At 34.9% G+C, this 13,201-nt stretch overlaps 1 protein-coding gene across 1 annotated transcript; it reads left to right on the forward strand.

Moving 5' to 3' along the window:
• The first annotated feature begins 335 nt into the window (after positions 1-335).
• On the forward strand, positions 336-12,661 carry dapk3 (death-associated protein kinase 3). Its single transcript, XM_087811422.1, has 9 exons — positions 336-422; positions 1,076-1,159; positions 6,412-6,772; positions 7,977-8,106; positions 8,188-8,236; positions 9,327-9,353; positions 9,426-9,578; positions 9,639-9,684; positions 11,766-12,661. Exons 2-9 carry the CDS (start codon positions 1,098-1,100, stop codon positions 12,288-12,290), a joined length of 1,353 nt encoding a protein of 450 aa, XP_087667548.1. The 5' UTR covers positions 336-422; positions 1,076-1,097; the 3' UTR covers positions 12,291-12,661.
• Positions 12,662-13,201: the final 540 nt, after the last annotated feature.

The raw sequence follows: 13,201 nt of genomic DNA on the forward strand, positions 1-13,201 counted from the left end.
TCGCGTCATGGACCTAAACTCTCGGCATCTTCGTGTTGCCTCTTGTTATTGTTTTGTTCGCAGCAGCTTGAGTCACTCACGCGATGACGTCATTCCATATGGTCCTCAAATACTTACCTGCGATCGTCACTCGTCTGGGGCCGAAACCCGGAAGTTTCTTTTTACAAAATAAAACAAAAACATTTATAAGTGGGTTGATCTCGTTCAATCGAGAGAAGAGCAGGATTCTCGATCGTCAGTGAACATATGGATCACGATTAAACTCACCGGGGATATATACTTTAAATAGAATTCGCTTAATGTAGTTACGCTTACTTTTATTGTGAAGAAAGATAGCGGAAGTACTGCGTTTGCTATTACCGCACAGACCATTGACGAGGGGTTATTATTGAGAGGAATGCGCCTTTTGTAGCTGCAACACCGTAAGTTACTAATACTTTATTGAATTAACAGCATATATGTCATATATAAAACAGTTTTAGTGTGATTTAATCTGTGAATGTTGTCTTTTCGTGGTTGTCAATGATCCGGACGAGCCGGCTACTTTCACCAGCTAAGCTAACCTCGTAGCTTTACTTTTATTTTTATTTATATCTTAAAAGTAGCTTCACGTCGATTCTATTTTATAACAAATGCATTTCTTGTTTTAAATCAACGTTTTTATCGCGCCTTAAACTTGTGTTCTTGTGCGTCACGTCCATGTAAAGTATTTTAACGAGGGAAAGTTTACTTTGAAAGGATCGATATATATATCGATATATCGTCTCCGGTTACACTCGTACCGCGGTCCCTTTAACAGAGCCTGGTGTGTGTGTGTGTGTGTGCGCGTGTGCGCGTGTGTGTGTGTGTGTGTGTGTGCGTGAGGAGGTGATGTCAGTGGGTCTGGTATGCATGTGAAGCTCTGACGTCATTCTGAAGTCTGGAGCAGAAGTGACTTTGACTCAAACCTAATAAGGAGGTGAGACTAAGACTGAGACTAAGACTGAGACTGAGTCTAGTTTCACCAACAAAAGAGTTTTTATCTTCAAGGTTCTCCTCGTTATTGTTCTGTGATTTGTTTCTTTTCTCGTTCCAGACACGACATCATCGCTCCAGTCATGGCTGGATTCAGACAAGAGGATGTGGAACTTTACTATGACATGGGAGAAGAGCTCGGCAGGTCGGTTTATAAATACTGTTACAAATACTTTCAAGTGTTTATGTGGAAACATTCAGTAGATTATCTTAAACTCCTCCTCTAAAAATGACATGAGGATTCCGAGTATTACTCCGTGAACATTCGTGGTATTACCCTGTAAAGTTATGTAGTATTACCCTGTGAAGTTTTGTAGTATTACTCCTCGAGGGCTCTGAAGTATTACTTGGTGAAGCTCTATAGTATTACTCTGTGAGGATTCATATTATTACTCCAAGAGGATTCGTAGTATTACTTCGTGAGGATTCGTAGTATTACTCCGTGAGTATTCTTAGTATTACTCCGTGAGGATTCGTAATATTACTCCGTGAGGATTCGTAGTACTACACTGTGAGGATTCGTAGTATTACTTGGTGAGGCTCTGTAGAACGACTCCATAAGAATTTGTGGTATTACTCCGTGAATATTTGTAAAATTACTCCTCGAGGGTTCCATAGTATTACTTTGTGAAGCTCTATAGTATTACTATGTGAGGATTCGTATCATTACTCCGTGAGGATTGGTAGTATTACTCTGTGAAGAATCATAGTATTACTCGGTGAGGCTCAGTAGTACGACTCCATGAGAATTCGTAATATTACTCTCTGAAGATTTGTAGTATTACTCTGTGAGGATTCATAGTATTGCTCTGTGAAGATTCGTAGTATTACTCCGCGAAGCACCATAGTATGACTCCATGAGAATTTGTATTATTACTCTGTGAAGATTCGTAGTATTACTCTGTGAAGATTCGTAGTATTACTCCGCGAAGCACCATAGTATGACTCCATGAGAATTTGTATTACTACACCATGAAAATTCGTAGTATTACTTCGCGAGGGTATCCGTAGTATTACTCTGTGAGTATTCGTAATATAATGGACTGGTTTGATGTTGGCTTCATATTCATGAACAGATAAAAACAGTAGAAAATAAATCATATACAGTTTGTGTTTAATTTTCACTCGTTTACAGGTTTATTTGTTGAGTGAACTCGACTGAAACGAGAGTCTTGACGTGTCAAGAGTCACAAACTAATGTTACATATACAACTACCTCCACCACTGCATATGTATTTATGAGAGCCAGGGAGGTCGTTGACCTTGACCCAGAGACGGCACAAGGGATACCGCAAAAACATTTATTTTCGGGGTCACCTTAACCCCGCGATTAAACCTTCACATTGTACTAATATATATATATATATATATATATATATATATTTATTTAATCGGTGAGTAAAAATCTGATTATGCAGCAAAATTATCTAATATTATTGTATTAAGGTATAATGTCTATGTAATAATCTTAATATCGATCATACTCTTCAATACTGTCCACACCAGCGTAGTGTTTACAATAAACATGTAGAACATTCTATCATCTCTAATAATGTGTTTCAATGACGGTGAAAATAATAAAATAATAATCTCATCTAAATACATTTTAGTATCGATACTTTTCATACTTTTGACTATAGTATAGTACACACATTAAAAATAATAAATACAATAATTAGTCAAGATAATTACAATAAACTGGAAAAACTATAAAAATATTTGTAATGCATACAATGTAATGAAAAATGTTGATGCACTGATGCAGCAAAAGTGCGACGTCACAAACCTCTGCACTGAGGCGACACTAGAGCAGCTGAGGCAGCACTTATGCTAATGTCTGCAGTCCTGAGGTGAAGGAGAGACTTGCTGTGTCTCAAACCACATACTAGCGTACTCAAAGTTAGTATTTTTAGTGTGTACGTGCGTCTCAATTCTTAGTGCGCCAATGTAGTGCTCCATGCACACTAAATTGTCACTAAAACACCGACAAAACTGAGTATGGATCGATGGACACTTTCTACACTAAACGGCTCCATCTTAGTGACGTTTTAAACAGAAGTTACTTCATATATAAATGCATATATATTCATATACTTACAGGTGTATTTTCAGCAGTAAATATCTCGTGAATATTTCGATTCTCATATTTTTCTTTATTTCTTTTTCCAAACTTGCAAAACGTGCTGCCAGCAGGTGGCGATAGTGTTCCTACAGCTGGTTGAAATCATGGTTAAATAGTAGTAGAAGAAGAAGCTGTCGCTTCGTTTCCTGTTAGTGTGTAGCAGCAGAGTTTGATTTGAGAAATACTATTTGTGGAGAATAAGTTACTAGTTAGTACGTACACTATCCTGATGCATACTAACTTCTAGTATACTAAGAGAAGTGTTTGATTTGAGACATACTATCTGTGGAGAATAAGTTACTAGTTAGTACGTACACTATCCTGATGCACACTAACTTCTAGTGTACTAAGAGAAGTGTTTGATTTGAGACATACTATCTGTGGAGGATTAGTTACTAGTTAGTACGTACACTATCCTGATGCACACTAACTTCTAGTGTACTAAGAGAAGTGTTTGATTTGAGACATACTATCTGTGGAGGATTAGTTACTAGTTAGTACGTACACTATCCTGATGCACACTAACTTCTAGTGTACTAAGAGAAGTGTTTGATTTGAGACATACTATCTGTGGAGAATAAGTTACTAGTTAGTACGTACACTATCCTGATGCACACTAACTTCTAGTGTACTAAGAGAAGTGTTTGATTTGAGACATACTATCTGTGGAGGATTAGTTACTAGTTAGTACGTACACTATCCTGACGCATACTAACTTCTAGTGTACTAAGAGAAGTGTTTGATTTGAGACATACTATCTGTGGAGGATTAGTTACTAGTTAGTACGTACACTATCCTGATGCACACTAACTTCTAGTATACTAAGAGAAGTATGTTTGAGACATACTATCTGTGGAGAATAAGTTACTAGTTAGTATGTACACTATCCTGATGCACACTAACTTCTAGTTTACTAAGAGAAGTATGAGATTTGAGACATACTATCTGTGGAGAATAAGTTACTAGTTAGTACGTACACTATCCTGATGCACACTAACTTCTAGTATACTAAGAGAAGTGTTTGATTTGAGACATACTATCTGTGGAGGATTAGTTACTAGTTAGTACGTACACTATCCTGATGCACACTAACTTCTAGTATACTAAGAGAAGTGTTTGATTTGAGACATACTATCTGTGGAGGATTAGTTACTAGTTAGTACGTACACTATCCTGATGCACACTTACTTCTAGTATACTAAGAGAAGTGTTTGATTTGAGACATACTATCTGTGGAGGATTAGTTACTAGTTAGTACGTACACTATCCTGATGCACACTAACTTCTAGTATACTAAGAGAAGTATGCGATTTGAGACATACTATCTGTGGAGGATTAGTTACTAGTTAGTACGTACACTATCCTGATGCATACTAACTTCTAGTATACTAAGAGAAGTGTTTGATTTAAGACATACTATCTGTGGAGAATTGGTTATTAGTTAGTACGCACACTATCCTGACGCATACTAACTTCTAGTATACTAAGAGAAGTGTTTGATTTGAGACATACTATCTGTGGAGGATTAGTTACTAGTTAGTACGTACACTATCCTGACGCATACTAACTTCTAGTATACTAAGAGAAGTGTTTGATTTGAGACATACTATCTGTGGAGGATTAGTTACTAGTTAGTACGTACACTATCCTGATGCATACTAACTTCTAGTGTACTAAGAGAAGTGTTTGATTTGAGACATACTATCTGTGGAGGATTAGTTACTAGTTAGTATGTACACTATCCTGACGCATACTAACTTCTAGTATACTAAGAGAAGCGTTTGATTTGAGACATACTATCTGTGGAGGATTAGTTACTAGTTAGTACGTACACTATCCTGACGCATACTAACTTCTAGTATACTAAGAGAAGTGTTTGATTTGAGAAATACTATCTGTGGAGGATAAGTTACTAGTTAGTACGTACACTATCCTGACGCATACTAACTTCTAGTATACTAAGAGAAGTATGTGATTTGAGAAATACTATCTGTGGAGGATTAGTTACTAGTTAGTACGTACACTATCCTGATGCATACTAACTTCTAGTATACTAAGAGAAGTATGCGATTTGAGACATACTATCTGTGGAGGATTAGTTACTAGTTAGTACGTACACTATCCTGATGCACACTAACTTCTAGTATACTAAGAGAAGTATGTTTGAGACATACTATCTGTGGAGGATTAGTTACTAGTTAGTACGTACACTATCCTGATGCACACTAACTTCTAGTATACTAAGAGAAGTATGTTTGAGACATACTATCTGTGGATAATTGGTTACTGGTTAGTATGTACACTATCCTGATGCATACTAACTTCTAGTATACTAAGAGAAGTATGTTTGAGACATACTATCTGTGGAGAATTGGTTACTAGTTAGTATGTACACTATCCTGATGCATACTAACTTCTAGTATACTAAGAGAAGTATGTTTGAGACATACTATCTGTGGAGAATTGGTTACTGGTTAGTATGTACACTATCCTGATGCATACTAACTTCTAGTATACTAAGAGAAGTATGTTTGAGACATACTATCTGTGGAGAATTAGTTACTAGTTAGTACGTACACTATGATTCATACTAACTTCTAGTATACTAAGAGAAGTGTTTGATTTGAGAAATACTATTTGTGGAGGATTAGTTACTAGTTAGTATGTACACTATCCTGACGCATACTAACTTCTAGTATACTAAGAGAAGCGTTTGATTTGAGACATACTGTCTGTGGAGGATTAGTTACTAGTTAGTACGTACACTATCCTGACGCATACTAACTTCTAGTATACTAAGAGAAGCGTTTGATTTGAGACATACTGTCTGTGGAGGATTAGTTACTAGTTAGTACGTACACTATCCTGACGCATACTAACTTCTAGTATACTAAGAGAAGTGTTTGATTTGAGAAATACTATTTGTGGAGGATTAGTTACTAGTTAGTATGTACACTATCCTGACGCATACTAACTTCTAGTATACTAAGAGAAGCGTTTGATTTGAGACATACTATCTGTGGAGGATTAGTTACTAGTTAGTACGTACACTATCCTGACGCATACTACCTTCTAGTATACTAAGATAAGTATGTGATTTGAGACATACTATCTGTGGAGGATTAGTTACTAGTTAGTACGTACACTATCCTGATGCACACTAACTTCTAGTATACTAAGAGAAGTATGAGATTTGAGACACAGCAACTGTTCCAGACCCGACTAATGGAGTGCGAGCGACACGAGCTTCAACATGTCGTATCTTCTCCTCGCAGTGGTCAGTTCGCCATCGTCCGCAAGTGCCGCGAGAAGAGCTCGGGCTCAGAATACGCCGGCAAGTTCATCAAGAAGCGCCGCCTGTCGTCCAGCCGCCGCGGCGTGAGCCGCGAGGAGATCGAGCGCGAGGTCAACATCCTGCGCGAGATCCAGCACAGCAACATCATCACGCTGCACGACATCTTCGAGAACAAGACGGACGTGATCCTCATCCTGGAGCTGGTGTCGGGAGGAGAGCTCTTCGACTTCCTGGCCGAGAAGGAGTCCCTCAGCGAGGAGGAGGCCACGCAGTTCCTCAAGCAGATCCTGGACGGGGTCCATTACCTGCACTCCAAACGCATCGCGCACTTCGACCTGAAGGTGAGGGTTGCCGTGGTGACCAGCTGTCAAAGCCAATCATAGATGGAGCCAAAATCTTTGAGCTGTTCAAGTCACGGATAGAACTAAATGTTTACTGCATAATACTCATAAGCAGCTCTGTAGTATTACTAGTGTATGTGAGCATTCATAATATTACTCACTGAGGCTCCATATAGTACTTCATGAGAATTTGTAGTATTACTCTGCAAAACTTGTAATATTACTCCGTGATGATTAGAATTATTACTCAGCGATGATTTGTAGTATTACTCTCTGATGATTTGTAGTGCTACTGTGTGGTGATTTGTAGTATTACTGCGTGATTATTTGTAGTTTTACTCTGTGATGATTTGTAGTATTACCCCCTGATGATTGGTAGTATTACTCTCGAATGATTTAGAGTATTACTGCTTGATGATTTGTAGTGCTACTGTGTGGTGATTTGTAGTATTACTGCGTGATTATTTGTAGTTTTACTCTGTGATGATTTGTAGTATTACCCCCTGATGATTGGTAGTATTACTCTCGAATGATTTAGAGTATTACTGCTTGATGATTTGTAGTGCTACTGTGTGGTGATTTGTAGTATTACTGCGTGATTATTTGTAGTTTTACTCTGTGATGATTTGTAGTATTACCCCCTGATGATTGGTAGTATTACTCTCGAATGATTTAGAGTATTACTGCTTGATGATTTGTAGTATTACTCTCTGTTGATTTGTTGTATTTCTCCCTGATGATTTGTAGTATTACTCTCTGATGATTTGTAGTATTAACCCCTGATGATTGGTAGTATTACTCTCTGATTATTTGTAGTGTTAACCCCTGAATATTTGTAGTATTACCCCCTAATGATTTGTAGTATTACCCCCTGATGATTTGTAGTATTACCCCCTGATGATTTGTAGTATTACCCCCTGATTATTTGTAGTATTACCCCCTGATGATTTGTAGTATTACCCCCTGATTATTTGTAGTATTACCCCCTAATGATTTGTAGTATTACCCCCTGATGATAGTAGTATTACTTCTGACTACAGAGCTTCTCTGCACTAAATGTGTTTTATTATCCGACAAATAGTAAAACATTTACCAACAGGAAGTAGATTCTGGTTTTAATGTGTTAATAGTGTTTATTTTTTTTACACATAATTAACTTAATGGATCTGTTCTTCAACACTGACGCTGAGATGTTCCTCTGCAGCCGGAGAACATCATGCTCCTGGACAAGAACGTTCCCAACCCCAGGATCAAGCTCATCGACTTCGGCATCGCTCACCAGATCAAAGCAGGAAACGAGTTCAAGAACATTTTCGGAACGCCGGAGTTCGTCGGTGAGTTTTCGCCGCAGAGGCGGGACTTTTCCACTGGATCTGCACATGTGGTTCTGGTCCAACATCTGCTTCTCTCTGCAGCTCCAGAAATAGTCAACTACGAGCCTCTGGGACTGGAGGCCGACATGTGGTGAGACTTCTGAACATCTAAATCATCCAACGTAGCCATTAGCGCGAGATCACTTCTCGTGTTTAGCATCAAACTATGTTGGTTTGTCAGTTTTTAAAAGTTGAAACTGTTGAACTTAACGTTTATTTTTTAAGCATTTTTTTTGTTTAAATGATGTTTATTTTCTTTTTTTAATAATTAAATAAAAAAAATTGAACTTCTCTTAATCAAAAATAGAGTTTATTATTTAATTAAAATAATTTAAAAAATAAATTCTAAATTCCATATTTTTTAATTTCTAGCCTTTAATATTCAATATAAAAATTGTTATCGTCATGTGATCGTCTGTGTGTCAAATGATTGGCTGAAAGTTAGATCCAGTAGCTCGGTGCTCTGTTGGTTTTGTCTGGTGACGCTATTATACCAACATTTTTAGATTGAAGATAAAAGACTATGAATTAAAAAATAGGAATTTAGAAAAAATATTTTTGAATGATTGGAATTAATCAAATCTAACTATGTGTAAAGAAACGACATTAATTTTGAAAATATATATTTAAAAAAAATGTTTTTCATTTCATATGAATTATTAAAAATTAAAAAATTGACTTATATTTATATAAATAATGAATACATACATTTTAAAAATGTATTATTTTCAAAATTGAAAAATGACATATAGAGTTTAATATTCTTATTAAAATAATAAAAAAATAAATGTTCCCAATCCCATTTTTTATATGTATTTGTAGCCTTTTAAATTCAATATAAAAAAAAAAAATCATGTCATCACATGATCGTCTTCTCGTCACGTGATTGGCTGAAAGTTTGATCCGGTAGCTCGGGGCTCTGTTGGTTTTGTCTGGTGACACCATAACGGTTTTATATTGAGTTTAGCCTCCAATTAAAAAAAACCATTTAATTCAGAAAAAATGTTATTGCATTATGGGAATTAGAAAATTAAACTGTAAAATGTAAAAAAAACAATATTATTTAGAAAAATATTTCAATATTTTCATTTCATATGAATTGTCAAAGATTATTTATTAAATAAATAAATAAATGATTGAAATGTATAAAAACCACCGTAAACACTGACTCTCTCCTGCAGGAGCATCGGCGTCATCACCTACATCCTGTGAGTTGAAGCATCAGATCGAGGTCAAGGTCACGTGTTTTTTCTCTAAACGTCCGCTTCTATCAACGCCAGGTTGTCCGGAGCGTCGCCGTTCCTGGGCGAGACCAAGCAGGAGACGCTCACCAACATCTCGGGCGTCAACTACGACTTCGACGAGGAATACTTCAGCAACACCAGCGAGCTCGCCAAAGACTTCATCCGCCGCCTGCTGGTCAAAGACCCGAAGTGCGTGTTCGTTTCTCGTCGTGAGATTCTTGTCGCTGACGGTTGTTTGTTCTTCTGCAGGAAGAGGATGACCATCCAAGACAGTCTGGAGCATCCGTGGATCAAGGTCGGCTTCATTTTTGTCATCATCTGTGTTTGGATATAATATCATGATCAATACTATGGCCGCACAATATTGGAAATAAGTGCGATATTTGATATTAATGCGATAAAAGTTAAAAAGTGATTTGTTTTTATTTTTTATATTAAATATTGAATTTAAAAAAAGATCTTGTTGTACATAAAGAACATATTCAGTCTAATATTTGTTAGTAGACGAACAAATTGAACAATGCAATAACAAAAAAATTAAAACCAAGAAAAAAAACATTTTTTGAAATATTTTTCTAAAGTACATGAAGGTATTCTTTATTTTTCAATCCAAAAAATATACCAAAATATTTTAAACTAATATCAAGTTTCTTTAATAAAAAAAAAAATCAGTCCAAAACAAGTAAAAAATGTAAACTATTCCAATGAAAAAACGTTTTTTAATTGTTTTTTATTTTTATTTTCAAGGACAGTTTAATTTCAAGAAAATCTATTCATTCATTATTCAAAATAATACAATAAAAAGAAAGTATAATTGTTTGTAAAAAAAAACGACCTTTAAATACATTTAAAAAATAAACTGAAACTAAATTAAAAAAAGTCAATATTTATCCACATCATGATTAATTAATAATAAATGAATATGTTATTTTTAAGGTAAAAAAAAGGTAATTATTATAAAATAACATTATGAATTAAAGTATAAATATTTTAGACTAATATAAAGTTTCTTCAATAAAAAAAACAGTCAAAAACAAGTGAAAAACATAAACTATTCCAATCAAAAAAACTTTTTTTTAATAATTTAATTTTTTATTTTAAATGACAGTTTAATTTCAAGACAATCTATAAATAATAATACAATAATAAGAAAGTATAACTACGTGTAAAAAAAACTACCTTTAAATACATTTAAAAAATAAATTGAAAGTTAATTTAAAAAAGTCAATATTTATCCACATTATGATTAATTAATAATAAATTAATATATGATTTCTAAGGTAAAAAAAAGAGTAATTATTATGAAATAATGCGTTGAATCAAAGTATAAATATTTTAAACTTATATAAAGTTTCTTCAATAAAAAAAACAGTCAAAAACAAGTAAAAAACAAACTCTTCCAATCAAAAAAACGTTTTAAAATTAATTTTAATTTTAAATGACATTTTAATTTCAAGACAATCTATAAATAATAATACAATAAAAAGAAAGTAAAATTATTTGTAAAAAAAACCTTTAAATACTTTTAAAAAATAAACTGTGAGTAAATTAAAACAAGTCAATATTTATCCACATCATGATTAATTAATAATAAATTAATATGTTATTTTTAAGGTAAAAAAAGGAGTTATTATTATGAAATAATGCGTTGAATTAAATTATAAATATTTTAAACTTATATAAAGTTTCTTCAATAAAAAAAACAGTCAAAAACAACTTAAAAAACATAAACTCTTCCAATTAAAAAAAACTTTTTTAAATAATTTTTAATTTTAATTTTAAATGGCAGTCTAATTTCAAGACAATCTATAAATAATAATACAATAAAAAGAAAGTAAAATTATTTGTAAAAAAAACCTTTAAATACTTTTAAAAAATAAACTGTGAGTAAATTAAAAAAGTCAATATTTATCCACATCATGATTAATTAATAATAAATTAATATATGATTTCTAAGGTAAAAAAAAGAGTAATTATTATGAAATAATGCGTTGAATCAAAGTATAAATATTTTAAACTTATATAAAGTTTCTTCAATAAAAAAAACAGTCAAAAACAAGTAAAAAACATAAACTCTTCCAATCAAAAAAACGTTTTAAAATTAATTTTAATTTTAATTTTAAATGACAGTTTAATTTCAAGAAAATCTATAAATAATAATACAACAAAAAGAAAGTAAAATTATTTGTAAAAAAATTTTTTAAATACTTTTAAAAAATAAACTGAGAGTAAATTTAAGAAAGTCAATATTTATCCACATTATGATTAATTAATAATAAATTAATATATGATTTTTGGTTAAAAAAAAAGTTAATTATTATGAAATAAAGTGTTAAATTAAAGTATTTATATGTAAATGGTAAATGTCTGGTGCAGGTCATCAAGCGCAGGAACGTGCGGCCGGAGGAGCGCGACCACAAGCCGGAGCGCCGGCGCCTGAAGACGACGCGTCTGAAGGAGTACACCATCAAGTCTCACTCCAGCATGCCGCCCAACAACACCTACGTCAACTTCGAGCGCTTCTCGCAGGTGCTGGAGGAGATCGCGGCGGCCGAGGAGGGCCTGAAGGACCTGGAGCGCAACCAGCGCTCGTGCCGCGAGGACGTGGCGGCGCTGCTGTCCATCTACGAGGAGAAGGAGGGCTGGTACAAGGAGGAGAACCACAGCATCTCCAGCGACCTCTGCGGCATCCGGCAGGAGCTGCAGCGAGCGCAGGCGCAGCGCAAGAAGAGCCAGGAGGAGGCGCGGCTCGCCATGCAGTCCGCCAACGTGCTCAAGCGCAAGTTCGGGCGCCTGGAGAACCGTTACGAGGCGCTCGCCGAGCAGGTGGCGTCCGAGGTGCGCTGGGTGGAGGAGCTGGTCCGGTCCTTCTCGGCCGACAGGGAGGGCGGCATGCCCTGACCTTTGACCTCCTGACGTCGTCAACTCATTCCTTCTTTTCTTTTTTTTAAAACATTCCTTTTACTGTATTTATTTCAGCTTCTCTTGAAACGTCTTAAGGTAAACGAGCGATTAACGGTCGTCGAGACTCTGCAGTGCCTTCGCCTCGTAGCTCTTATCACGGTCGCCACGGCAACCGCATGGAAACGCTGTAAAAACTGTTGCTCCGCTTCGGTCCCAAACATTCCATCGTACGTTGGCGAGCAGGAGAGACATTCCTCACATGTAGCAGAACTTATGGTTCAGTCTTTCTCGAGGAGGAACCGAGAGGATTATTTTGAACGAGCTGCAAAAATCATCTGCTTGTTGGAAATAAACTCAAGTTACTCGCCGAGTCTTGTCGTTCATTTGGCGCCTCCTGCTGGAGACTTTATAGTACTGTCGTTTATTCCTGCAGCAGGTTTTAACTTCTGTAGTTCAGGTACATTTGTTTCTTTATTAGGATTTTTGAAAAGTTTTTTCTAAAAGAAAAGCTGCTTAGTTTTGGGGTTTTATTTCAAAGTGAAAATAGTTTCAAATGTACTTGAATAATTAAGACATAAAATGGCCAAAACATAAAAAATATTATTTACTGTATTATTTTATGTGTTTATAGATTTATAAGCAACTTTTATTATTATTTTCTTTGAAGCTCCTTTTTTTTAAAATTTGTTTTTTGATTAAAAACTTTTATTTGTTTAAAAATGTTTTTTATTTAAGCAAATTATTTTTATTATATACTTTTGATTGAAGCAAATTTCTATTGAACAAAAAAGAAAAACGACGTATTTTTGCTACATTATAGAACATTTATTCAGGTTTGTTTATATTTCCTGATGTTTATTTTTGTTTGTTTACTCCATGTTTGCTTATTAGCTTTAGCGACGTTAGCT

The sequence above is a fragment of the Callionymus lyra genome, chromosome 16, assembly GCF_982586985.1.
Source record: "Callionymus lyra chromosome 16, fCalLyr1.hap1.1, whole genome shotgun sequence".
In the NCBI taxonomy this organism is placed as follows: Eukaryota; Metazoa; Chordata; class Actinopteri; order Syngnathiformes; family Callionymidae; genus Callionymus; species Callionymus lyra.

Bases quoted from the DNA above. Each gene is read 5' to 3' on its own strand.
- dapk3 (XM_087811422.1), top strand. From the start codon at position 1,098: ATGGCTGGATTCAGACAAGAGGATGTGGAACTTTACTATGACATGGGA. The intron at 8,107-8,187 runs GTGAGTTTTCGC...TTCTCTCTGCAG, and splicing joins CGGAACGCCGGAGTTCGTCG to CTCCAGAAATAGTCAACTAC. The intron at 9,685-11,765 runs GTCGGCTTCATT...TGTCTGGTGCAG, and splicing joins TGGAGCATCCGTGGATCAAG to GTCATCAAGCGCAGGAACGT.